Here is a 26,881-nt window from a genome sequence, read left to right as displayed (position 1 = left end):
GTCCGACTTGAATCTGTTTTGTGAAAGGTAGACTATAAATGTCGTAAAAGACATAATAGGTCCCAGTGTTAGCAGTCAGACTCCTTAATTATATTTGAAAAGGAAGCTTATGGATATAGAATAGCATAAGTTCCTTTCCCCCCATGTGCTTCAAGCACCAAATGGCCTGGCTAGACAGAACACAGTTGCCAACTCTGGCTGGAGTATGGAAAACTACTAGGAGGTGTGTCAGGCTGACTGCCCCTCCCTGCCCTGGAGATGTGCAAGAATTCAGTCACTAGAGGTACTCAAGAAGTTCCTAAATTAATCTCAACACACTCTTCCAGTCTTTCCTTGTCCCCTTCCCTATTCAAAGCTAATCAGGGCTCAGATAGCCGCTTCCATCCAGCCATTGCAGGCCATCAATCATAATTGATAACTTTAGTTTTACCAGTTCTTTGTCCCCAGTTCTTCGTCTCATCTCCGCAAACAGCCATTAAGTTATTGTTTTTGACAGAAAATACAATCCTGCCCCAGGGCTACATTACACGGTATAATTAGGCTACCCTCCTTCAGAGTTGTGTGTGTGTGTTCTAGACCGACCCATGGTTCCTCAGACTACACGTCTGAGCCCCCTTCTTCAAGCTGCTCTTCTTTACTGACAACTCCTCTGGACTGGTAATTATTACCCAATCCTGCAATCTTATCCACTTTTCTTCCCTGTTTTTCTAGTTAGCTCTGTGTGTATGTTGTGCGTGATTTCCTGTGTGTTTGCTCTTGCTATCCCTTTAATAAAAACCATTTTGGTTGAACATCCACTTGTTTTTATTAAGAGTTCTCTAAAGGAATGATCCCCATATATACAGGTGAAAGATCTTGCTTGTTACTTCCTTGCGTTGCCTCTCCTTGCAAGCTAATTTCCCCAAACTCACAAGGAGACCCCCAGTTGGGTAACACCAGTTGCTAACCCCACCTTTAAGCTGAGGAACAGTGCTAGGAGGATTACTAGATGGTCATACCTGCGCATGTCAGAGAAGACAGGGGAGTCTGGCATTCAGTCATTTTTGAAAGCCACCATTCTCCACTTCTCCTTTTTTATACCTCCACTATCACTATTTAAATTCTATTTAACCCATTTTAAAATGAAAAACGTAATGTCAAAAACTCAAAAAGCCTAGTTTTTACAACAGATGAGGAAAATCATTGGCCATACTGTAGTTTCAGTACCCTAACCCTGCTTTCATTATACTCAACCTCACAAATTTCCCCACCAGAGGTGAGAACAGCAGATGTGTAATTCAATCACTTAGTTGCTTTCTGTAAATCAGTGTAACAACTAAAACCACCATGAAAACCACGAAGGACAGATATTCTTCATCTTCAGACATAAGATGTTATGGGAATTGGAGCCATGATGCTGTAGCAGTTAGAGTGTCAGACAAGGAGGTGGAAGACCTAGAGTGGCATCCTACACTGTTCTAAGCTAATATACTTACAATGATGTAATTCTTTTTGGATGGCTCTGTGAGGCTCAAATCCCCACTCCACCATAAATCTTAGATTGGGCCTGCCATTATCTCTCTGCCTAACTTGCTTCACAGTGTTGTCACAAGGATAAAATGTGGAGAGAAAAACCATGAACGCTGCCCTGAAGTTGTGGGACTCTCCACATTCAGTTTCTTGGCTCTTACATGTCAGCTGATTTTTCTGCTATTTCTGATTTGCACTGACTTCTATTGCAATGCTACTGCTTTGCTGAAGAGGGTATTGTTCTTAACTTTTCTCTTTATCAACCTTTTAAATTTGTTAATTATGTAGTATATTTTTATTCTGCTTTTCTCCCCAGTGGGGACCCTAAGTAGCATATAAAAATGCAATTAAAAATTTCAATAACACACAGTATTTTTTTTAAAGTACACAACATATGCTGGACTGGTGTCCAATGTGTTAGTCTATGAAGCCATGGCCATGGACTGAAAACCATGGGCTAAGAGGCCAGGGCCAAGAGCACTTAGGCTTGTGCCCACAGGCTTGCCCAAGTTTTAAATACTGGCAGCCGGAGAGACAACATTAGACCTGGCCCTGGATTGGTGTGTGCCTCTAAAACTCTGATATCTTTATTGTAAACATGTTTGTATGTAATGAAACAGTCTGCTCCTCCCCTAATATCAGTGTGATTTAGATTTGTTCTGTTGAGTGGAGCTCTTGTTTCAGTTGTCCAGTTTTGTGTGTTAGCTAAAGTTGTTGGTTGTTGGAGTTGTCTTCTTGCAAATAAACGGCTGACGTTTTGAGCCAGTTTGTCTCTACTGAATGAATGTGAGGACGAGTGCCTGAGTGAGTACCATAACCTGGGAAACCACAGCAAAAGGGAGACATTACAAAAACAACAGGAGTAGTATGCATAATGTAAATATTGTAAATATATAAATTGAACATGAAACTCACACCCATGGGCTCTTTCCTATTTCTATTGTTCTTCCTTCTCTCCCCTCCCCCCAATATCACACTAAGTTAGTGTAGAAGAGAAACTGGATTTTTAAAAGAAATAAAACGCAGAGAAGGGCTCTGGGTGATCAAATACTGAGCAGGGTGGAGCAGCTAAGTCAGAGATGGAAGGGTGAGCATTCCTTTCATCGTGGGGCATTTGCTTGTTTGTCTGTAATATTTTCAGTCCGGAATCAACCAACAAAATTGTTGTTGCCTATTAGTGACGCCTCATCAACGTTTTAGCAAATTCCAGGCAGTTCATTAATATAGCTACCCTAAGGCAAGTCCAGCACACAATCAGAAATACCTACTCTCCATACATAGCCTGATAGACCAAGTAGGCGGGATTATTCAGATAAGGTTTTTTAAGAAGAAAAGCAAAAGGTATTTACTTTACACTTTCCTATCTCTGAGGAACCTGGGCTGATCTCATTGGATTAAGTCCCTTTGCCTTGCTTCATAAACCAAACCATGCACAAACTCAAAAGATACGGGCTGAAGTAAGTGTCTCAACTTTTTAATTTTATTCTTTTACTGACAAGCTGGCAAAACCCTGTAGCAAAATACCATTGTGCTGCTGATGGCTGGTATAGAGGAATGCCAAGCTGAGATGCAAGGAAGATTTAAGTGTTTGTGGGTTGAGCAAAAGCTGAGAGCAGTTCAGTGATTTTTCACTAGTTCAGGGGAAAATTATAGTTGAATCTAAGGCTAGGTAGGAATAAGGGCAGAAATGGCATGGTGGCATAGTGGTTGTCACAGACCTATTTCTCATAGTATGTTTTTAACATACACAGTAGCTGTTTTAATCAGTGGCAGAAAAATAAAACAGAAGTCCAGGGGCATGATACTTGTAGTTGAATTTTGCACTCCACAGAAACAGCTAGGAGGACATAGCTACTCTCTATCATTCCCATATACATAGACGAGAATAGATGCAGAAAGAAGAATGTGTTCCACAAGTGAATGGCTTGGTCAGTTTCTAGCAGACTATTTTCTACCTGCTGGTTGCTAGTATTCTTAGCAAATGCTGAATTTGTTCTTACATTCTTAAGCAAGAATACATCCTTAGGATTACTGGGTTTTAGTTAAGGCATGTTAACTAAACAAACTGCATACAGAAAGCTCTCATCCAAGTTAGAGAACCAATAACTGTTTATTTGTGTAAAGAAATACATTCACTTAAAATTAGTGAAGATATAGAACGAAGAACTGATCTAACTAGCTAGGATGGCTTTAGATTGAAAGTAGGCCATCTCTCTCAGGAGGAGACACCATGCTTCCTCTCCTGGAGCATGCAGGGAAGAAGAGAGAGAGGAGGAGGAGAGAAGGGAAGGAAGTTCCCGTGGCAGGAAGGAGACTGATAGCAACCTATCTATCTAACTGACTCTATGGTTGTTGCCTTCCTTCTTCTCCGCTGGCAGTCCTAAAGGCCTGAGCAAGAGACATCGCCAGTCCCTTCTTCCAACACCCCCTCTCAATAAATCTTGGCTCAGTGTACCAGGCCCATCTTCATTCAGAGAGCTTCAAAACCTTCTCTCTGGAGAGGTTAAAACATCAGCAATCATTTCGTTGCTAGGACAGTAGACTAATTTAAGTCTCATCTTTGTACAGATGCTTAACTATGTGGTACTTCAGGTCAATGTGCTTCAAAGATGTACTGACGTCTTCAGTTTGTGACATACAAATGCATGTTTCATTATCCTCATATATGATGACAGGTATAGGTATATTTGGGCCTAGATCTTCAGTTATTTTGAAACTGAATTTCTCTGCATCCTAATGCTGCTGAAACATATCCAGCTTCTGCAGTAGATCCAGCAGTGATGGTCTGTTTCTTACTTGCCCAGCTTATGGCTCCACCACCATAGAAGATTAAGTTGCCACTTGTGGACTTCCTGTCAGATTTGTCCCCAGCGTGATCTGCATCCACATAAAGTGACAATTTAGGCATGTTGTCTGCTGGTAGCCTGAGTTTAAGGCTTGCAGTTTGCTTTAAATATCTTACTAAAGTCATTAGGGCTTTCCAATCTTTCTTTGTGGGTTTGGTAAACTTTCTGCACAATAGTCCTACTGCTAATCTAATGTCTGGTCGAGTCAGGGTCGAAATGTATAAGATCTTACCTAAGATTTCATGATATCTGTTCCTCTTTGGGTAGCTCTTCAGACGCTTCATTTTGTTTGGTGTAGTTAGGCTCCATTGGAAAGTATTAGAGAGCACTGTCTTCCAAGTGCAGGTCTTTCAATACATCTCTGATCTTTTGTTCTTGGCTGAGAAGGAAGCATCCATTAGCTTCTCTCTGTATTTGAATGCCTAAATAGTCACGTTCCCAAGCTGTTTGATTGTGACTTCCTTACTCAGGTGATCTACAACTTCTTTGCCATCATTTGAGTTCTCATAGGCCAAAACCAGATCATCAATATAAACTAGAATGTAAGTCCATAGTTCACTTTTACATCATGTATATAGGCATGGGTCAGACTCACTTCTTTGGAAGCCTGCCTTTAGAATAATGTCATTTAGTTTGTCATTCCAGCATTTTGCACTTTGTTTTAGGCCACAGATTGGTTTCTGAAGCTTGCATACGAGATCTTCCTTGCCTTTTTCAATGAAACCTGGTGGTTGCTTCATGTATACTTCTTCTGTTAGATCACCGTGTAAGAAAGCAGTCTCGACATCTAGGTGATCTATTTGCATCCTCTTGCAAGCTGTAACACTAAGGAGTGTTCTTGTCGTAGTGTGTTTCACAATAGATGCAAATGTCTCATCGTAATCCTCATCAAACCTTTGTGTGTAGCCTTGGGTAACAAGTCTGGCTTTGTGACATTGGATTTTACCTTCATTGTCTCATTTCAGTTTAAAAATCCCTTTGCTCCCCACAGCTTTCTTATTTCTAGGGAGTTCAGTGAGTGTCCATGTGTTGTTCTTGTATATAGCATTTAACTTTGTTCTTGCAGCTCGCTTCCATTCCTGTGCTTGAGCGGGTGGCAAGCTTGAGATGTCTGTCCAGGATGTGGGCAGCTTCATCTGTCAGGATTCTTCCTCAGCCCTAATCATCAGGTTTAACTTGGGGGCTGTTGGAGTGTTCTGACCATCTCAGCATCTGCTGTGCAGCTTTTTCAGGTTCCCTGGGCTCTTCAGGTACTGTTTGTACATTTGGTAGAACGTCTTCACTTTCCCCGTCTGGTTCAAACACTGCTTGTTGGGCAGCTTCATCTGTCAGGATTACATCTGGATTACCTGATTCCCTCTCTTCTCTTGTGTCTTGGACATTGGGGATGGCAGGATATTGGAGCTGCATCTCAGCTTCGTCTGGAGTTACCCCCTCTGAACAGGGAGGTTCTGTGTTCTCTTCGAAATGAACTGATCTGCTTACTATCATTTCCTTGGTCTGAAGATTCAGGATTTTGTAACCCTTGCAGCGTAATCTATAAATAAGCTAGCCACTACTCTATTATCTAGCTTGTGCCTATTTTCTTTTGGAAAGTGTGCATAAGCTCTGCATCCAAAGACTCTTAAGTGCTCAACTGACGGCTTGTAGCCAAACCAAAGTTGGTACGGTGTAACACCTGTGGCCTTAGTGGGTAGCCTATTTTGTGTGTAATTAGCTGTAAGGCGGCCTCACCCCAAAAGGTGTGTGGTAGGTGTGAACTTTTAATCATGCATCTCACCGCATCCAGTAGATAGCAATTCCTTTCAGCTATGCCATTTTGTTCTGGACATCTGGGGATGGTCCTTTGGTGAATGATGCCTTTGTCTCTCAGGAACTGTTGGAACTCATTAGACATGTATTCACCTCCATTGTCCGAGCGTAGGACCTCTGGCTTTCCTCCAAATATGTTGGACACCATCGCTATGTATTCTTTGAGCTTGCAAAACACTTGGGACTTTTCCTTTAAGAGATAGCAAACATTATACCTGCTAAAATCATCTATAAAGTTCAGAATGTATCTGTTTCCTCCCACTGTGGTTGGGAGAGGTCCACATAAGTCTGTGTGAACCAGCTAGATTGGGGAATTTGTCTTCTCCTGGCTTTCCTTTTGAAAAGGCTGCTTCAGTGCCTTGCATTCTAAACAAGAAACACAGCTTTGGTTAATTTTGCAATCATTAATACATACATTTCTGACAAACCCCTTTGTATGCATTTCCTTTATAATTTCTAAGTTCCTGTGACAAAATCTTAGGTGCTACAGGGTGATACATTCTTTATGGTCGCAGGTTGTATTGAAATTTACTTGCTCTTCTCTGTTTTTAAAATCAGAGGACTCTTGCTGCGACATATCAGTAAAGTCTTTCTCTTCATCATCTTCCTCTATGTCTGATTATTCTTGATATTTGTCCATGTAAAAATTATTTTGGACAGTCTCTGATATTTTGTCCAGTATATAAAGTCCACTTTTGGTACTCCCTGAGCAATACATGTCAGTTCCTGGCAGTTAGGTCCCCAGTATCTCCACAGTTAACACACAGGTGTTCCAGTTGAAGTAACTTTATTAGAGATCCATTCAGTACAAGGTGCATAGACAATGGGAATTGGCAGAAGTGACGTAGGTAGGGCTAGCAGTGTTAGTTATAGGGCATATTCCTGCCTTAACCTGGGCCGTTAACCTGGGAGGGGGGTTGGAGCAAGACATTATTTAGAGCAGTGAGAAAGATGGACTTATTTTTATTCTCAGGGAGAGCACACCACAAGCCAGCTTCAGCTGGCTGTCAAGGACACTAGCTCAGCGGAGCGAGAAAGAGAAAGTAAACATTGCAAGATAACCCACTGGCATGGAGCAATAAAGAACTTCCTACACTCTCAGGAGCCAGAGGCAGAACCCAAATACATTAATGGCAGATATGCAGGAGGCATATCTGACAATACACCTTTCCATTCTTTGCAAGTACAACGTTCTCTTTATCAAAGTGTCGCTCCAGGTTATGTTGTTCACCGATTTGCTTTATAGAAAGGACATTGCTTTGGAATTCAGCCGCATACAAAACATGTTGTATTTCTAGCTGTTCTTTGGAAGTGTCTTGTGGAAGAGGAATGCTGATAGTTCCACATCTGATGGCAAGGATTTCATGTGAGTCAGCCACTTTTAACTTGATGGGCTGTTCTAAGTCCTTTAATTCTTTGAAGAACTCTTTAAAGTGAAAGACTAATACAGATGCTCCACTGTCTAATACTATGGTATTTGTATTTGTAAGGCTGGTGCTGAATGAATTCAAACTAAACTTCTTTTGCTGATCTGTCTTGTGTTTAAAATTACTTGCTTTCATGTTAAAGAGGGAGGGGGAGCTCCCATTGCTCTGGAGGAAGAGCAGTTGATTTGTTTATGGCCTATACCCATGCAATTGTAACATGCTAATTGTTTTTGCCTTTGGAGTGGTTACAAATGAGTTTTGCCCTGTCTCATACTGGGTTGCTGTAGAGAACCTTTGTTTGCTTAAGGATTCTCTCTATCTGGCCAATGTAGTCCCCTTGGGATGCTTGCCAATTTGATAGTTTGAGAAATGTCTTTCTCCAGGGCTGGAGGTGGCAACTTGCATTTTTGCTCTTAGGGAGACTGAACAAACTGGTCAGGCAATTCTCGTAAATTTGAGTTTAAAGTTTTATGTCTTGCAACTTTCTTTTCAATTTCTATGACTGCTTCTCAAAAATTAAATTTTCCCTTTATTTCAAGTTGGGAGATTACTGGCAGAAACGTGTGGTCTTGAGATTTAAACAAAGCTACAACCTTGGCAGAATCGTCTTTTTCTTCCCCTGCTTGGGCATACTGAAAGAACAGGTCCTGTAGTTTTCTCACGTGACTTTTAAAGTATTGTCTGTCTGAATATCTTAACGCTTCCAATTGATCTTGAAAAAGTAACCTGGTTGCCCAATCATCTGTCTCATGCTCTTTAAGTATAAGGTCATACATCTGCTTAGCTGTTTCACAGTCCTGAATCAATTCTAGATAATTGGTATAGACAGAACTTACAATGACTGCTTGTGCTATATCGTCTTCCTGGTTCCACTTCACTCTCTCATCACCCTCAGCTGGTGGGCCTTCTGTGAGGTGTTTCTCCAGGTGCTTTTTCTTGAGATTAAACTTCAGCCTTATTTTCCATTCAGCAAAGTTATCATCCTCAAGAACAAAGACATGTGTCTTGATCCTTTATAGTAGCAGCCATTATGCCTTATACTTTCTTTTTCTCTCTCCACAATTTTGAGGTTCTACTTGGTTAATTGGAATTCAAATATTTCTCTCTCCACAATTTTGAGGTTCTACTTGGTTAATCAGAACTCAAATAATATGTTCTGATAATTAACTTGGTGAGGCTGGGTCCTAACCATTTATTGGGTTTTAGTTCAGGCACATTTACTAAACAAACTGCACACAGAAAGCTCTCATCCAAGTTAGAGAACCAATAACTGTTTATTAGTGTAAAGAAATACATTCATTTAAGATGAATGGAGATATAGAATGAATAGCTGATCTAACTAGCTAGGATGGCTTTAGATTGAAAGTAGGCCATCCCTCTCAGGAGGGGACACCATGCTACCTCTCCTGGAGCATGCAGGGAAGGAGAGAGAGAGAGAAGGGAAGGAAGTTCACCTGGCGGGAAGGAGACTGATAACAGCCTATCTATCTAACTGACTCTATGGTTGTTGCCTTCCTTCTTCTTTGCTGGCAGTCCCAAAGGCCTGAGCAAGAGACATTGCCAGTCCCTTCTTCCAACAAGGATTGCTTAACATTATGCAAGGGATTGTCAACTCCGAGCTGGGAAATTCCTGGAGATTTGGGAGTAGAGCCTGGAGAGGAGCCTTAGTGGGGTATAATGCCATACAATCAACCCTCTTAAGCAGCCATTTTCTCCAGGCAAACTGATCTCTGTCATCTCGATTAGTTGTAATTCCTGAAGGTCAGCATGCCTAATACCCCTCAAATGGACTAACAAGTGATGAACATGGAATGGTAAATGTTAAGAGCACTTAAAGTCAGTTAGTGGGAGGTGAGGAGGGACTTGGCATGCTCAGGCTTCAGAGAGCATATTTTTAATGAGGAAATTTGGGTTTCCCAATCATTGATTATTCTCCCTAGTATGATTTCTCATGATCCCCCACTATGTACATAAGAATGTAGTTCTTCCAGTACATATATTTTTAAGAGGAAGAGTAAGCAACAGGAGATTTCATCACTGCTTTTCATCATTCTGCAAATTATCTTCCCCACTGTGGGGACTCCACAACTTGTCTCTAGTAGTTAGTGATTTATGTAGTTGTATACAGTAAAATGGCATATCTGAATATATGAACATAGGTATAGAACATTCAAAGATACTTTTATTTATTTATTTACAAGACTTAATTTTACCCCACCTTTCCACCATCATACAATCTACAAGATAGCTAAAAATTAAAACATACAAATTAAACTGTTATCTTAAAAACCATTAAAACCAAAACACAAATAAATCATTAAAACAATTCAAAACCAGAGCTTAAAATGAATACAACAGTTAAAAAACTGGGAGGAAGGAGGCATCAGGGAGGGTATACCAGCCCAAACAAAAAACTGTTTTCTCCCACTAGCAGAAGACAGCAAGAGAAGGAGGCAGGCAAATCTCCCTGAGGAGAGAGGTCCAGAGTTTTGATGCCATTATAAAGAAGGCCCTCTTCCAGATTGCCACCCACCTAGTTTCAGAAGGTGGGGCACTGTATCCATCTCCTACGGGGCGGTTATGTGCTTTGTTTGGGGCCAATTCTGGCCCCAAATGGGCCAGCTCTCAAAGAATTGGGCCCACGCAGAGCACAGGAATACTTCCACGGCCAACATGACAATGTCACTTCTGGTAATGCCATCATTATGCAAGCCCTGGAAATGCGCATGTGCTTCGTGCACGCATGAAGACACACATGCAGAAGGCACAAGGTAAGTACTAGCTCTCCTCCTTCCTGCCGGTAAGGTATAGGGATGGGGCAACCCTAGAATCGGGCCTTCAGGGCAATTTTTAAATCAGTAACTTTTCCTCTAAAATGGTTTCAGCAACCACAGGTTGGACCTTTGATTATTGTAATGTGCAGTTTGGCTCATAATTAGCTACAGAACACAGTTCTGCAGTTCAGCCTAAACTTTAATTTATGCCACCTTTTGGGCATATGTCACCTTACACCATTAGAGGTAACCCAACCTCTGATTCAGCAAAGGACTCCAGCCAAGGCCTGCTCCTTGGCTGCTTCTATAAACTTTTTATAGAATTATGCTCTACCAAAACAAGAGGATTGGGGAGTAAGGTTCTTATGCACAGCAGACATCACTCACAGATAGGATTGCTCTGTCAGATACTTTACCAAATCTTTTCCAAAACCAAACTGTGAAATACGAACATACACAGTTAACCTTTGTTTAAAACAGGGAAGCAGTAATGCCTCATAAGTTCTGAGAACAATGGCTAATATTTCTGATCTGGTTATGAGCCAACACACACTATCTTTGTTGATGGAAGTACTTAGATGCAGTCGTACTCTAAGAAGTCCCTTGCACAATTAATCCACTATAAACATATGTGTGGGACTGTGTACACCTTGATCCTTTTAAAAGAAAAATAAAAAGGCTGCAGCAAGAGGAACTAAATTCTGTCTCATATGCATTCCAATGTGCATATATCAAGGTCTTATCAAGGTCAATGGAATCATATCTCCTTAACACCAGAAATTCTATCCTAGGGTTGCCAACATTCAGCTGCGGCCTGGAGATCTCCAGATGACAGAGATCAGTTCCCCTGGAGAAAATGGCTGCAATGGAAGGTATACTCTATGACATTATACCCTGCTGCAGTCCCTTCCCTCTCCAAAACCTGTCCTCTTCTGGCTGTACTGCCAAATCTCCAGGAATTTCCCAACCCAGAGTTGGCAACCCTGTTCTACCTCCACACACACTCCTCAGAGTTTAATAGCATCACACTTTTTCCCAGTGTGTACACGCTACTAGTTTTAAATAGGCAATACAATAAACACCTAAAATAAGCAGAGTCATATCAACTCTATCCTGCTCATAGATCAGCAGATCCAGTCTCCCCTGCCGTGCTCACAGATCATCTACTCACCTTAGCTCATTCCAGTGCAGTGCCACATCAACCCAACAAAAGGAGGTAAAGAAGAGTCCAGGATTTTAAAAGGATGGGGAGTGTATAGCTAAATTAGGATCACAACCAAGTTGTAGTGTAGTCACTTTACAGTGACATCCTAAGCAGAGTTACACCCTTCTAACCCAATGGTTTCTTATTCAAATGGCTCTATACATTTGATCAGTTGTTAAAAAACAGGCACTTGGCTAACTGAAGCCATCCAGCTCCCTATTCAAAACCTGGGGTGATCAAGCCTAAGTTCTGAAAGGCAAACAGGGGGTCTTACCTGCTTTGTGAAAAGGTGAGAGATGTCACTTACACAAGAGAAAAGGGAGATTTTTTTTTTTTTTTGCTATTAGGTCTCACACACACAACTACAGACAGATGAATACCTATGGCTGTCCCTGTTGCCATAGTGTAGAACGAGAAGCACTGCAACAGCCCGAGCTGGGTGCCCCAAAATAAGGAAGGAGATCCCAAGCTTGGGGATGCGTTGGCTCTTAAATCCCTTTTCCTGTGCTTCCTGCTCTTCTTCCCTCAGATTGTGTCACCTACCACCAGGGAGGATTGTCAGCTAGCTGTAGTGTTACTTTTGGCACTTATAGGTAAGAGCACTAAGGCCCTGTTGTTCTTCCTTTTATCTCCGGGTTTCACAGATTCACTGGGGTGAATCACAATTCTGGCTGCCAGTGTCAGCTGTGACCTTGAAGAATTGATCAGCATCCCCCATTCCAATCTGGTCCACTGGGAAGAACTGAGTAAGAGAAAGAATAATGAAAATACCTGTGGCTCTGGTCTCTGAACAGGCTTCAAATCAAAAGAGAACCAGCATTGCCTCTAACACCTACCAATAGGTTGGCTAGATCCTCCTAGCAACTATTGGGAGAGTAGGGGCATGGATACTTACATTTGGTTGCTTTTGTGTGAAAGCACTTTGTGCCAGAGCCAATTCTCTAAGAATCAGCCCAAAACAGCATTTGGGGCTGGTTCTTAAGGAATTGGCCTTTGCACTTCCCATCACTTCCAGTATGACTGGAAGCCATCATCATGCAGGGCATGGTGTGTGCATATAGTCATTTTCCTGGGCTGCCTGCCAAATGGCAGGCAATCTCTGGGCAGTCTTCCTCCTCCTGCCAATTGCCAGTGATCACTGGGAAAAGAGGCAAATGGCCAGGAGTTTGCGTGCCATGGACGGAAGTGCTGAGTTTCATATTTATTGTGTGCAATTTTTTTCTTATAATCCTATACCCAGTTTATTGTTTGTCCAACACCCACTTATTGAAACATCCTTAGACTGTATCTTCAGCCGCTAAACTAGCTCTAAAGATATTTTAGGAGGGCCAGTACTGCAGGAATATAGGCCGTTTTCACACGGCCTTATTGTGGTGCAAAACTCGCGCATACTTTCGCTATTCTTCCGCTAAAACCCGCGAATACCTGTATCATCTTGCAATCACGGAGTTCCCTTTATTCCGCTTCGTGATGCTTTTTTAACTGTTCATGGGAATGACTATTGGAAACACTTCATCAGACTTCCCACTTAGCCCCTCCCCCGTTTTCTTGTCTGGAACTGTTAGGAGAGATTTTCCCGCGCAAGTCCAGGGATCCCCCTAGCCTTTGCAGGCTCCCAGTGACGTCCCTTTTTAAAAAGAAAAAGAAAAACCAATTGTGCTATTGTGCTGTTTCTCTGAACGAATAAAAGTAATCAAGATTTGCGCTGTTTCGATAATTCATCAGGTAGATTCTGAGCATGCTTGTCCTTCCGCACCACAGAGCTTCCTGGAGACCTCTGCCTGCTCCCTTTCTGCCTCCGATGGCTGCAGCGGGCAGGCTAGCTGGAGGCTCTCCCCCACCTGGCGACCTTCGCCTTCCCCCGCCAGCACAACCCGCTCTTCTCCGGCTCCATGCTATCCTGTTCAGACCAGGGTTTTTTTTAAAGGAAGTGATTTGCGCTATTGTGATATTTCAAGGGAGCCAGGGCTATGGGGCTGGCAGGTGGCTGCTGGGAGAGTTCCGCAGAACCTGCCTAATGAATTTTCGAAATAGCAGGAATCTTGGTTACTTTTTTTTAAAAAAAAGGTGGAGAAAGCGGGCGGTACGGCCCTGACGTCAACTGTGATGTGAACACGTACCGCCCACTGTCGCGCAATTTCTGAAGCAAATGTGAACTGCTAGGAGCGCGATGAGGCGGATCACAGGTAAGCGATTCATTCTGCAAAATTTGTGCTATATTTGGCCGTGTGAAAGCAGCCCATAGCTGAAATTAAGATGATTGAAATAAAAATATGTACACTTTGACAGTAACATGTTAATCCAGTAATAGGTTCATGCTATTATGATGTAAGGCAGAAAAAAGCCAAAGAGATATACTAGGTTGACTTGTGCTACAGTGCCTCTCCAGCATTAGATATAGTCAACTATCCCATCTATGTCTGAAGAAAGTGGTGAGCTTTACGTACTTTCAGACTAATATTTGAACCCATAAAGGACTGAAAATGAAGGCACAATGATTTTGTGTCCAAGCAATGCAACTTCACAGGCCAAGATCATTAAGTGGAAGCAGAGATCCACTGGAAGCAGGATTGCCAGCACTGGGTTGGGGACTTCTTGAAGATTTGGGGGTGGAGCCCAGGGAAGAATAGGGCTTGGAGAGGCAAGGGACCTCAGCAGGGTTTAATGCCACGAAGTCTACCCTCTAAAGCAGCAATTTTCTATAGGTGAACTGATCTCTGGAAGCTGGAGGTCATTTGTAATTTCAGGAGATCTCCAGGCCTCACTTGGAGGTTGGCAACCTTAACTGGAGTCTGAATTTTGTACCCATATGTCATATTTGGGTGGTGTGATTATGGGAATCACAGAAAGCAAGCAACTCACAGAAAGCCCTGAAACATTCAGAGCACAAGGTTCATATAGAACCAGTTTAGATGACACAAGCCTGTGAGATAAGGAAGCCAAGCCGTGGAAATGCCTGTTGAGCAATAAGCAAGAGGTGATTCTGGCTCAGGGGAGAAATACCAGCCCCAGCATGGAGCTACATAACAGCAGTGCCTTCCTCCTGGCATTATTAATCTTTTACTTTACAGTTACTTATAAATACCTTTAAACAGATTCTAGTCTGCCAGGTTTCTGATTGTACTTTTGCCCAAATACTTTACAGTGCTTTGCATGCATACACACACACATGCAACCCACCTGGCACAAGTGTTATCCTGCACTCATTAGCTCTGCACTCTCACTTGGATTTATTTACCCATTTCAAAATATAACTCAGAGGTTGCTGTAATATTTCTGGAAACACGGATAATGACTAAGCCGAATGAGGAATGGCTTGAAACAACTTCAATACCAACAGCAACTAAAACATATTTGACAGTAGCCTCTAAGCCTTGTTCCTGAAAAAACTACCATCTTATGATCATAGGCAAGCCCACAAATCACCATTTACTTAATGCTGTAAAATAAAAAGTAATGTATTTAAAATGTAAATTCAGTTGAAGTGAATTGAATGAAAAACAACTCTAAGCAAGATGTGGGGCTTGCTTTTTTCTCGTTTGAAAATTAGTCTTTGAACAATAGTAGACTTCTTGCTGATGCATTCATAGTCATAGACAAAAACACAGTGACCTGTGAGTAGCCTAAGCTAGTAAGTAGTGGGTCTAGGTTTGACAACCTCCAGTTGGGGCCTGGGGGATCCCCCCTTTGCCGCCTGCCAGCTGATTGTTTAAAGGGACCTGCCGCTTGCAAGCCACAGGGCCCTTTAAACTGCCCAAACTCCAGCCCCACCCCCAGCCCCACACCTACCTCTTCCTGCGGGCCCGCAGTGTCCTCCCCCTCCTCCCACGAGGAGTTGGAAGGCCGTTTTTGGCCTCTTCCACCACTGCCTATGCCCGCAGGTTTTTTGCTTCGTACGCCACCGAAAACATCCTCCCTGCCCCTTAAATGGCTGCCGCTGCCATTTGAGGGGCAAGGAGGCCGTTTTCGGTGGCGGACAAAGCTGAAAACGGCCTTCCCGCCCCTCAAATGGCCGCTGTGGCTGCCATGGCTGCCATTTGAGGGGCGGGAAGGCCGTTATCGACCTCCTCCACTGCCCTGTGGGCCCACGCAGTGGCAGAAGAGGCCAAAAACGGCCTTCCAACCTCTCGCAGGAGGAGGGGAAGGACGCCACAGGCCTGCAGGGTGAGGTAAGTGTGGGGCTGGGGCTTGGGGGCTGGGGGCTGGGGTTTGGACAGTTTAAAGGGCCCTGTGGCTTGCAAGAGGTAGGTCCTTTTAAACTATCAGCTGGCAGGTGGTGAGGGGGGATCCCTCCCTGCCGCCTGCCAGCTGATAGTTTAAAGGGACCTGCCACTTGCAAGGCAGGAAAGGGCCCTTTAAACTGTCAAACGCCCCTTTCCCTGCTGCTGCTAAGTGGCCGGAAAGGGGCATTTAAACCCCACAAACCATGAACTGGTTCGTAAACTGGCCCCAGTTCATGCCAGTTCATGGTTCGTGAAAATCCATGAACCACGAACCTCATGGTTCGGGTTTTTTGTGGTTTGTGCCCATCTCTACTCCAGACTACAGCGATCAGTTCCTCACAGAAGACTGTGATTGTTTTCAATTATTACAATATTCCAGGAAAGGAAGCCACTATTCCAAAAATGTAGATTGATATAATGGGTTGTCTGCAGTTTGTAAGCAATCTGAGACTTTATCCATAATGAAGAAGTCCCATAGCTTCTTATGCCACAATGATATGGATGGTATTTTATCATGCTTCCAAGATTTAGTCATTAGAGCCTTAGATGCTGACTAGCAAAAATTAGTAATTTTCTTGTGGCAGGAATTGTTTTCATATTTTCAAGTTTTTTAAAAAATTTCAAACCACTGTCAGGGCCAGTTCCAGGTTTTACAGGGCCCTGGGCAGAGAGTGCTCAGCCCCCCACCCCATGCCCACTACTAGGTTCCCTTTCTTGTCCTCCCACCCACGTGCCCCCACCTGTCTGTGCATCCTTCCTTTGCACACTCACAATCTCTCCTATCACCTACAATCACAGCTACCCATGCTGCCTGCACATCCTTTCCCCAGTGGTGCTGGCTGGTAGGTACAGCTAGGAGCGCCACTGCCATGGGCACCAAGAATGCTGATGCTTTATGCACCGCTGACATGCAAGCAGTGCTAGGTAGCATATGCAGATGGGAGCAGTTGACAAAACACTCACAAGCAGGTAGTGTAAGGGTGTGAGTGCAGGCGTCAGAGGCGATGCATGAGTAGGAAATCAGCAGCAGTGGGTCCCACCAGGAGACATGGGCCCTGGCAGCTGCCCCATCTCACTGCGTGCTCACACCAGCCTCGCTGAGTAAAATAACCGATGCAGTTAAGAAGTCAGTGGCAGCAAAAACTGCAAAAAAGCCCAGAAAGGGAATTGTTGTCCCAAGGTAACACTCTCTGAAACTTGGCGATATACACAGGGGTTCTCTTGCCTTGCCTAGATGGGACAATTTGTATCAAGATGAGAAAAGAAAAAAAGACCTGGCATCTCATTGAAATGAATGGGGGTAAACTAGAGTAACTCTTCATGGGACTGCACTGTAAGCCCTGTAACCTTAATGTCCATAGACCAGTGTGTTCTACATAAAATACTACCAAAATCAAAAGTCCAGGTTAGCCTGATGCCTTTACTTTCCTATAGGAAATGGAATCTCATGCAAAGCAGACAACTGAGAAGACTCTGGTTTGGCCTCTTCCTCATCTTCCTACTCTGTGTAACATTCCAAGTTGTTCAGAAGCTCCAGTGCACCAGGTAAATTCAGCTCAGAATGATCAATGGATGAATGATAAATATTAGGTCCATATATAAATATGATGCTGCAAGCACAAGAGTACCCCAGTAATGAAGTGTTTGACTAAGATAGGTGAGACAGGCAAGCTGAGCATCTGACTTCAGTAGCAAACTAAGGAACCTGGGATATCTTTCCCATCTTTCTCTTATTACAGGTAGGGTAAAGGCAAAGGTCGTCCCCTGTGCAAGCACCGATTCATTACTGGCCCATGGGGGACGCCACATCACAACGTTTTCTTGGCAGACTTTTTACGGGGTGGTTTGCTATTGCCTTCCCCAGTCATCTACACTTTACCCCCAGGAAACTGGGTACTCATTTTACCAACCTCAGAAGGTTGGAAGGCTGAGTCAACCTTGAGCCGGCTACTTGAACCCAGCTTCTGCCAGGATCGAACTCAGGTCATGAGCAGAGCTTAGGCTGCAGTACTTCAGCTTAGCACTCTGCACCATGGAGCTCCTTAATACTTAATTTAATTTACAAACTACAGGTATGTTTGTAAATAAAAACTTCACATTTTGGTTCTATAACTTTAGTTATTCAATTAAAAATATTTAAAGATACAACTGATTATGAAGGTAGAAATCCAGCAGGATGATGGGGGTGTCCAGTGTACTGCACAGGAAATGGTCTGTGTGTGCATGCACTCCGTACAATGAGTTCATGGCGCTTTCACTAAAGACCAAGATTACTGGCTGGGCTGCTTCCACACAGGGACAATTCCCCATTGGGCGCTCATTGCCATTTTGAATGCAGAAGCATTCACAGTGGCAGTGGAGCATCCACCGGGGAGGGAGGGGCGTATAATCCATGTTTTCCTTGGTATCCCCTTGTCCCCTCATATCCACCAGTCTCCCCACCTCCACTAGCACCTATAATTCTGTAAAACTATAGTGATACAGGTGCCACTCTGCGCATGGGCGAAATGAACTGCAGGGCTTTCTCTGTGGTGGCCTCTACCCTGAGGAATGGGCTGCCTGAGGAGGTCAGGAGAGCTCTCACTCTCCTAGATTTCTGCAAACAATGCAAACTGAATTATTCAAAAAGATTTCTTAGGGAGGGGCTCTCAAATGCTTCGCTAATGAGTTAAGGACCATAGACTTCACTACTGTGCTGCTTTACATGTTATCTTACCTGTTGTCTATGTCTTAAATACATGCTCCTATGAGCTACTAGTGCTTCATGTGGTCTAATGTCAACCCTAGAATTGCTTATATTCTATTTCAGCATTTCTTCAACTCTGTATTGGACTCTTACTAATGCTATGTCTTTGTAAAATTGTGTTTATTTACCGTATGGCGTTGTTTATGGAAATATCCTTGAAACTGACTGTACTAATCTCACTCTGTGTAATCTGCCTTGAGTCTCAGTGAAAAAGGTGGTCTATAAATAAATAAATAAATAAATAAATACAGCAATTATCTTTTTAAAAAACTAGCAAAAAGTCTGCTGGGATTGGTGAGGGAAATAGAGGATACAAGGTGCTACAGAGGGGGAATGATAAGAGCAGGGAGGTTCAGAAATCCATACCTTCCCAGAAAGATAATAGCAACTTTGGAGGAGACCGTACCAAGGATGGAAAAGGACAACTAGAGTACAATTGGGGAACTATGGCATGTGGACAGTCCCTCAAAAACTCTGTTCCAGTTTGGTTGAAAAACTAGACAGTGGCCTAGCTAGAGGGGCGGATGCCCCAGGCACAAAATTATTAGGGGGCGCTGGCCACTAAGGAGAGCCTGCATCACGTCCACGGGAGCCAGGAGGCCACCTGCTCTGCCATGGCCGCCTGCCACACTGATGAGGTGGCTGGCTCGCTGGGCACCAAGCTGGCCCTCCATGGCTGCTAGCCAAGGAGCAGGCTGAGCAGGCTGCAGCGGTGTGGGCGGCTGCAGCGAGCAGCTGCAGCAGAGGGGTAAGGGGCGGGAAGGCGAGGACCCTGAATCACAGGAGTGCTCCCAGGGGGGACAAGCGGCTGTGGCGGAGGGGTAAGGGATGGGGAGGCAATCAGACCTGAATCAGTGGAGTGCTTGCAGGGGGCGGCCATGCCCTGAACAATACCATCACTTCTTGGAAGTGATGTTATCACATGGGGGCCTGGGAGCCCCCACGTGCGTGTGTGGTGCCACAGGTACCACCTTCTGCCAGGAGTTGCCCTGGGCGCTCGCAAACCATGCTACGCCACTGAAACTAGACCAAAAGCTTCACATGGAATCAGCCCTGCAGAAGCTGAGAAAGGTAGAGAGATATGTTGTCAAGACTTTCAGAGTCATTCCATACACATACTGACGGCTGAGACTGAAGGGCTTGATGTCAGAAGGCATCAGGCTGGGGATGAAGGAAGCAATCCCTTAGAAGGGAGCTGTTCCTCAGATAATGAACAGATATCCTCTCACACCAAAGAGGCTAAATAGATGGTTCATTCATAGGTTTGTGACGGGCCTTTCTTTCCGTCAGTCTGGGAAAGGAAGAGAGAAGCTGACCCAGCTATATATCCACATGCTAGCTTGTCCTTTAATTGCAGATCAGGGAGGATATGTAGTTGTGTGGTCCTGGAAGAAAAAATTAGCTTGCTGGGCTAGGTCATGATCCATGGGATTGATTTTAGAAATTCTTCCTGTTCCATGTGCTGTTCGCTAATTAGACAGAGGGAGTTTAGGAATGTCAATAGTGAATGAGACTGTAGTGTTGAAAGGAAAATTTTGGTTTGCTGGAAACGGTCTTTGGGGACAAGCTGACAAACGAGACAGGCTCCACATGAACTGAAATGGAATTAGAATGCTGGCATTTGGGGCCAAACTACATGATACATCTGCCATGAGTAGGTTGTGGTTCCATAACCCAACTTGCAGACAGACATTATGAGGTAGGGACTAACATTCCCAAATGCCCCACTTCCCAGTTTGGCTTGGGAGCACAACACAGGGTGAAGAGGGGCTTCAGCTTTCCTTGCTGCACCACTTTTGGGTGCCGAAATGATCACAGAGGGACATATTTGCCCTGCAGTGTGGTTTCTTGTGGTCCCAGTGCCTTTGGGAATGCTAGTTCCCTGAAAAAACATTTGAAAGTTGGGTTTGGGAGGCCCAACCAGACTCATGGCAGATTATCATCTGGTTTGGCCCTTAATATCAAAAAGGTCAGATAACAGCTTTTAAACCAAATCCTACAGAGGAAACAAAAGTTCCTGTGGAGAATCTGGCACTAGATGACTCATCCATAAGGGATGATGAAGTAAATATTCCAAGTCAACTAAAGGGGGACAGTGAGCATATGGGAGGGGTCAACAACCCTTTAAGGAGACCAAAGGGTCTTGGGGAAATACACATACCTGACAAGGGAAATAAGGTACAGGTGTTCATGTACAAATCCAAGAAGCTTTCAAACTGAGATGGAAGTGCTGGTGTGATTTGTGCTAAATGTGGACACAGATATAGTGGACATTTCAGAAAGCTGGTCGAATAAGGAAAACAGTAGGATGTGATCATCGCAGAAATAAACTCCGTAAATTCAGCATTTATGTAAATGAAAAGTCTAGCATGGCCACATAATTTCAAAAGAGGAAATTTCTAAAAAATGCGAAGATTAGTCAAAAGTAAAGAGAGTAAAGAGGTTCTTCAGAATACCAAAAAATTAAGCTAAGACAGAATGTACACCACAGGTTAGGAAAGGTACAATCAAAACTAAGAGGACCGAAATGTAGTTAACAAGCAAAGTTAAGAAAGACATACAAACCAAGAAAGCATCTTTTTTAAAAAATAATGAAGTTTTGCCTAAACAACAAAACACACAAAAAAACCCAGAGTAAATTGATAGTATAGCAAGCGAATAGAAAATTCAGGAGCATATTGCTAAAAAGATTAATTGCTGTAAGTTAAAGTTAAGTGGAGAGTAATTGAAGACCCTGGGATAACACAATCTTGGAGAGGGAGACTTTGAGGGATGAAGTGGAATATCTAAAATTGTTACTCCCCTAAATACACAAGATTCCTCCCCCGTAAAGGGGATTAAAGGGTAATCAACAACCCCCACTCAGCCATAGTTCTACACAATAATCAACCCCCATCTAACCCCAACCCCCTTTGGAATAGACAATGATTTCATATCCTAAAGAGCCAGGCATTGCTATCAAATGGGAGGATCTGGCTGCAGCTAGATCAGTGGCATTCACCCAGGACTGCCTGCTCACCACGTTACTTAGTGTTACTCCCAACCGCAAATTGTCTTGCATGTGTACTGCATTGTTTGTTATCAGTAACTCATATCCAATTGGCAATAACGCTTGTGAAGTGGCAGTTCAGATGTGTTTATAATGAGGGTGGAGGGTGCAAGAGGATTAAAACAGGATTGATCGGACCAATGGGTGCTGCCTGTGGAAAGCAATCATAGGAAAGCAATTCAGTTTGGCAGTGGGTTGTAGAGGGAAAGTAATGGAAAGTGAGTCTGCGACATGTTTGGATGTAGGAGGTGGGCCACACATGAGATATCCTTGTTAACATCCTTGTCTGTCTTTCATAGCAAATGCCAATTGAAGCAGCTTTCTCTCCAGCAAAGTAGAGCCCATGAGAATTCATTGCAGGATGACAGGGACCCAAACTCTGCCCACCTTTTCTCAAAACCTATGGAGAAAAGCATCACTTCACAAAATGTGGTTGAACAGCTAATGCCAAAGCCCAGTTTGGCTGAGAAAAAGAGACATATCATGAAATTAAGCAAAGCATTCAACCAAACCAAGCTCCTGGACAGTAGTTTGGGCAGTGAGGAAGAGTTCTGGCAAAAACCCTTTGTGAAGGGTGCACACCAGGCACAGATGTTGCATTTTGAAAAAAGACCAGAAGGCCTGAACCACCGCTTCAAACAAATTCCTGCAAAAGATGCATTGACCTTTTCTGCCAGTAGGAAATTTGTTGCTGTAACAAAGGCTGGAACTTTCCTGATCAAAATGAACAATTTTACAACAAAGATGAATGCAGATGACCAAGCCCCAGGTGTGAATGGTTCATTTCAGAGTCCAACTGAAACATCATCTTCTAACCACCGCAGAAGCAAGTCTTCCAGAGTTACAAAAACAAACTCACAAAACTTTAGTGTTCCTAAAGACAAAAAACAAAGTGAGGAGGCATCGTCAGAGATGGACAATGGGGTATCACTGCCAGAGAAAACAGTTCTTCCAACAGTTGGAAGAATGGTTGGAGAAAATATGACCAACTTCTCTCAAGGTACAACATGCAAGCCTAGGACTCACATCGTTTTTCTAAAAGTACACAAGAGTGCTAGCAGCACTGTCATGAACATCTTGTTTCGCTTTGGCGAGACTCACAACCTCACCTTTGCCTTGCCACTCAATGGTGGTCATCAGTTGAACTATCCGTATTACTTCACGGCAGCAGCAGTGGAGCCCCTCTCTCCAAGCAACGGTTCTCAATTCAACATTATGTGTCATCATATGAGGTTCTTTAAGCCAGAGGTAAGAGACAGAACTCTTGTCTGCTCCAGTTGTACAGTTGAACTGTTATTTCTCTGCAAAATTTCTAGTATATGATAGGTTCCATTCACACTGGTAAAGTATGGAGACAGCTGAAAAGAGGAAGTAAATTCAGGGAGGTGTATGGAGTATGAAGAACTACTCATGGAAGCATCCAGATACAGAATATGTGTCTTTCAAGTTTGGGGAACTTTGGCCACCTATACCAAGCAGTAAGAGATGGTGAAAGAGATCAGTGCCCTACTTTTATTAGACTATTTTTATTATTGAGATTAATTTCTCCAACTTTAGTCCATGTTTTGGAACAGACTGCCTCAGTCATCTTGACAGATGATCTCTCCCAAAAGAGAAACAGGGAGCAATGTGAGTCTGTTGATATTCCTGGACCCTTCAGCAGCCATCAACCATGATGCCTCTCTAAGTCGACAGGCTGAAATGTCCAGTTTGTGCCCACGGCCTGGTAGTTTGGACCCTATCTGTTGCTGAAAAATGACAGCTCAACTACCTGGAACTTGTACCATGAAGTCCTCCAGGACTTTCTCTTCCCTATGCTTTTTAACACCTTAAGTTATTTGAGACAATAAAGTCTGTATAAGTGTGTACCAATTTTAGCCCTTCCTTGAAAAGTACAATTTGGTTACACCATTTCTCATGCTCTGGTTACCTACCGCAATGAATTTGACATGCGGCTGCTATTAAAGTTGGTTCAGAAACATCGGTTGATACTAAAAACAGAACTAGATGGCCTGCTTGTACTGATAGAAGGGAAACCTCTTCCAAGTGTTGAAAGAACACTACTGGCTTCCTATTTTTTTTTCCAGAGCAGAGTACTGTGTTGTTTTGTGTTGTGCGGAGGGGGTGCCATTAAAGCCCAATGGTCTGTGGCCAGGGTATCTGAAGTACCACATGGTCCTACACGAGTCTGCCTTGATAGCCAAAAATTAGTTTATAAGCACATGAAGTTGCATTATCAAAGCCATTGGTCTATCAAGGCCAGCATTATCTACTTTGACTGGCAGCAACTCTCCAGGGTTCTCAGGCTAAAGATTTTCACCCCCCCCCCTCCCCCGGGTTACCTGATATTTGTAGCTCAAGGTTCTGGGGGTTGAACCAGGACCTTCTGCATACAAAGCATATGCTCTACCACTGGCACATGACCCATTTTTCCTTTCTTGTTTTTCATATGTACTATTTTTATATATGGTGGTACACTGCTGTTTTATTTTTAATGCTGCTCTTTCCACTTTGATTTTAATACAGTTGTAATTTTAAAAAGTTAAGCGCTGTGCTGCTATTGTATTCTGTTTTAATGCATGTTATTGTTTATTTTATTTGCAGAAGTTTTCCTTGTCTATCATCTCAGAAAATGTATCCTATTAAAAGTACAGTATATAAATATACTAAAGAAAATAAATCAATATAAAACATATCAGAGGGCATCTCACACCAACAGCAGGAGAGACTATGAAGCAGAAATGACAGAAGGCAGCAGTAGGGAAAAGGGCAAATTTAAGAAGCACTACTTACAGTGCAATCCTGTGCAGAGTTACTCCAGTCTAAACCCACTGAAATCAATAAACTCCGACTGGATTAACTCTACTGTACCTTAGTTACACATAGGATACTTTCCCAGTTGAGCCATTGTACTTGTAAAGCAGTCTGCTCATAGTCTGAAACTTCCCACTTCCTGTCTATATAATCTAGTAACATTTATACTAATAATTTTATTTATTTAATTTCCCTCTGTTCCCATTCTCAGATTGCCAAAGTCATGCTGAACTCTACCTTTTATTTTTCCATCCTCCGCAATCCTGTTCAACTAATGGAATCTTCATTCACCTACTATAAAGGGACATCTGTATTCTCCAAAGCCAAGAACTTGGAGGAGTTTCTCAACCAACCTTCCCAGTTTTACAATGCCTCAGCCACCGACAGCCATTATGCCAAAAACCTAATGACATTTGATTTTGGGTATAATCACAATGGGAACTTCTCAGCCAAGCACATCCAACTCATGCTGCAAGCTATTGAGGCAGAATTTGACCTTCTCCTGATCTCAGAGTACTTTGATGAGTCAATGGTGCTGCTGAAGGAAACCTTGTGCTGGGACCTGGATGATGTGACCTTCTTTCCTCTCAACAGCAGACACAATAGTGCCAAGAACCCACTTTCAGAAAGGGTTGCAGAGAAGATCAAGAGTTGGAACAAGCTTGACTGGGCAATCTATGCACATTTCAACAAGACCTTCTGGAAGAAAATAGACAGGAACATTGGCAGGGAGCGCATGCAAAATGAAGTGAGGATACTGCAGCAGAAGCGGGAACAGTTGGCAAAGATTTGCCTTCAAGGAAGTGGCAGTGTAGTTCCACAGCTGATCAGAGACCGGTCATTGGCACCACTGCAGTATGGCAGAGCAGTAATTATGGGCTACAATTTAAAGCCTAGACTAGATAAGACAACAAGGCAGAAGTGCCAGCGCATGGTGACACCTGAACTTCAGTATAATAGGCTCCTATACAGGAAACAGTTCCCAAAGAAAGCTTTGAAACCCAGCAATATAGCTATCTTGCCTAAACTGTCTGACCGTAGGGCAGTTTGAGACAAACACGAGTAAGAAATGTGCTCTGATTCATAACCAGAAATCATCAATAATGTGGTAGCCTAGATAAGGATAAAAGACTGGCTGGGGAACATGCCAATATCCAGAGCAAGTTTTCACTCACTGTTTGGCACATCCTTTAAAAAGATGTTGACCCACATGGGAGTCAAAATCTGCATGATCTTCCCTATACTATACTATATTATATCCCAAGCTACCTGCCATTGCAAAACACCTGAGCCCATGCAATTATTCCACTTTCCAATAATATTGTCCCACACAAATATAAATAATATTGTGAGAATAGATCATTTTTGGGCTTTGTAAGGCACACATCTAGAACCATGCAACATGCTCACTCATAGAAAATTATGTAACAAAATTAATCTTGGAATTCAAATGAGGTGTTAAATTTTGATTGGGGGGGGACGTAATTTAAAACTTCAGAAACCCCCTTTCCCCATAGAACTTTATATACCTCTAGAGCCAGTTGCTAATATAATAAACCAGTAACAATCCAACCTGTTACCAATTCATTCTGATCCCTACTTGAGGAAAGCGAACCAGACCTGTTAGGCTTAGATGTTGAGACTTGGTGCAGTGTCACAGTTGGAATGTTGACCTAGCTCAAAGTGCTACTGAGCCACAAAGCTCACAAGGTGACCTTGGGTCACTCACCCTCTCTCTCTCTCTCTCAGCCTAACCTACCTCATAAGCACAGAGATGAAGAAGCATAGTGTAGTTGGTTACAGTGTCAGTCTTGGGTCTGGGAGACCTGGGTTCAGGTCTCCATTCTACTGTGGGATTTTTCTGGGTGACTACGGGCCCTCATACATCTTCAGCCTAATCCACCTCACAGGATTTTGCTGAGGATAACATTAAAATAAATAAATAAAATGGAGCAGGGGAGAATATTGGAAGTCATTGTGGAGCCCCATTGAGGGGGAAGTGGGGTATAAATGCAGTAAAATAAATAAGATTATTGTGAAGACAATAATACAATACAACCCTGAACTCCTCAGAGAAAAGGCAAAAGAAAAATATAAGAGGTAGGTAATCATTGGAAGTCCAATACGTTAATCAACAAAAAGATACCTACCTCCAGCTAGCTCTAAGCATATTTTATATATCTTTATTCTCTGATCTAGATGCTGATTTAATTTATTTTTGTTAATATAATACCCTAAAACCCACTGGACTGGGGCTTTGGGAGTTTGTTCCAGGATTCTCCTACATCCTTCTACATAGGAAGGACGGCTTCACACAAGAAGAATTGCCTCTACAAAAGTGTCTTGTGCTGAGCCCATACTCTCTTACCAGTCTTTTTAAACCTGTGAAGTTAAAAATAACTAAGGTCAAGTCCAGAGCAGTTTTTTTTACAGACACCCACACAGAGAAAGTTTTCTTATTATGCAAAACACAGCAC

General features: G+C 43.0%; 1 protein-coding gene across 2 annotated transcripts; it reads left to right on the top strand.

The window, feature by feature from the left end:
• The first annotated feature begins 2,881 nt into the window (after positions 1–2,881).
• LOC129332844 (galactose-3-O-sulfotransferase 2-like) lies at positions 2,882–25,878 on the top strand. 2 transcript variants are annotated; one of them, XM_054984129.1, is made up of 4 exons: positions 2,882–2,966; positions 17,230–17,340; positions 21,890–22,838; positions 24,616–25,878. In XM_054984129.1, exons 1-4 carry the CDS (start codon positions 2,938–2,940, stop codon positions 25,453–25,455), a joined length of 1,929 nt encoding a protein of 642 aa, XP_054840104.1. In that variant the 5' UTR covers positions 2,882–2,937; the 3' UTR covers positions 25,456–25,878. The 2 variants fall into 2 exon arrangements, with proteins under 2 accessions (XP_054840104.1, XP_054840103.1); XM_054984128.1 differs by lacking the exon at positions 2,882–2,966 and adding an exon at positions 11,192–11,240.
• Positions 25,879–26,881: the final 1,003 nt, after the last annotated feature.

The sequence above is a fragment of the Eublepharis macularius genome, chromosome 6 (assembly GCF_028583425.1).
Source record: "Eublepharis macularius isolate TG4126 chromosome 6, MPM_Emac_v1.0, whole genome shotgun sequence".
In the NCBI taxonomy this organism is placed as follows: domain Eukaryota; kingdom Metazoa; phylum Chordata; class Lepidosauria; order Squamata; family Eublepharidae; genus Eublepharis; species Eublepharis macularius.
This window is presented reverse-complemented; position numbering and strand designations above follow the sequence as displayed.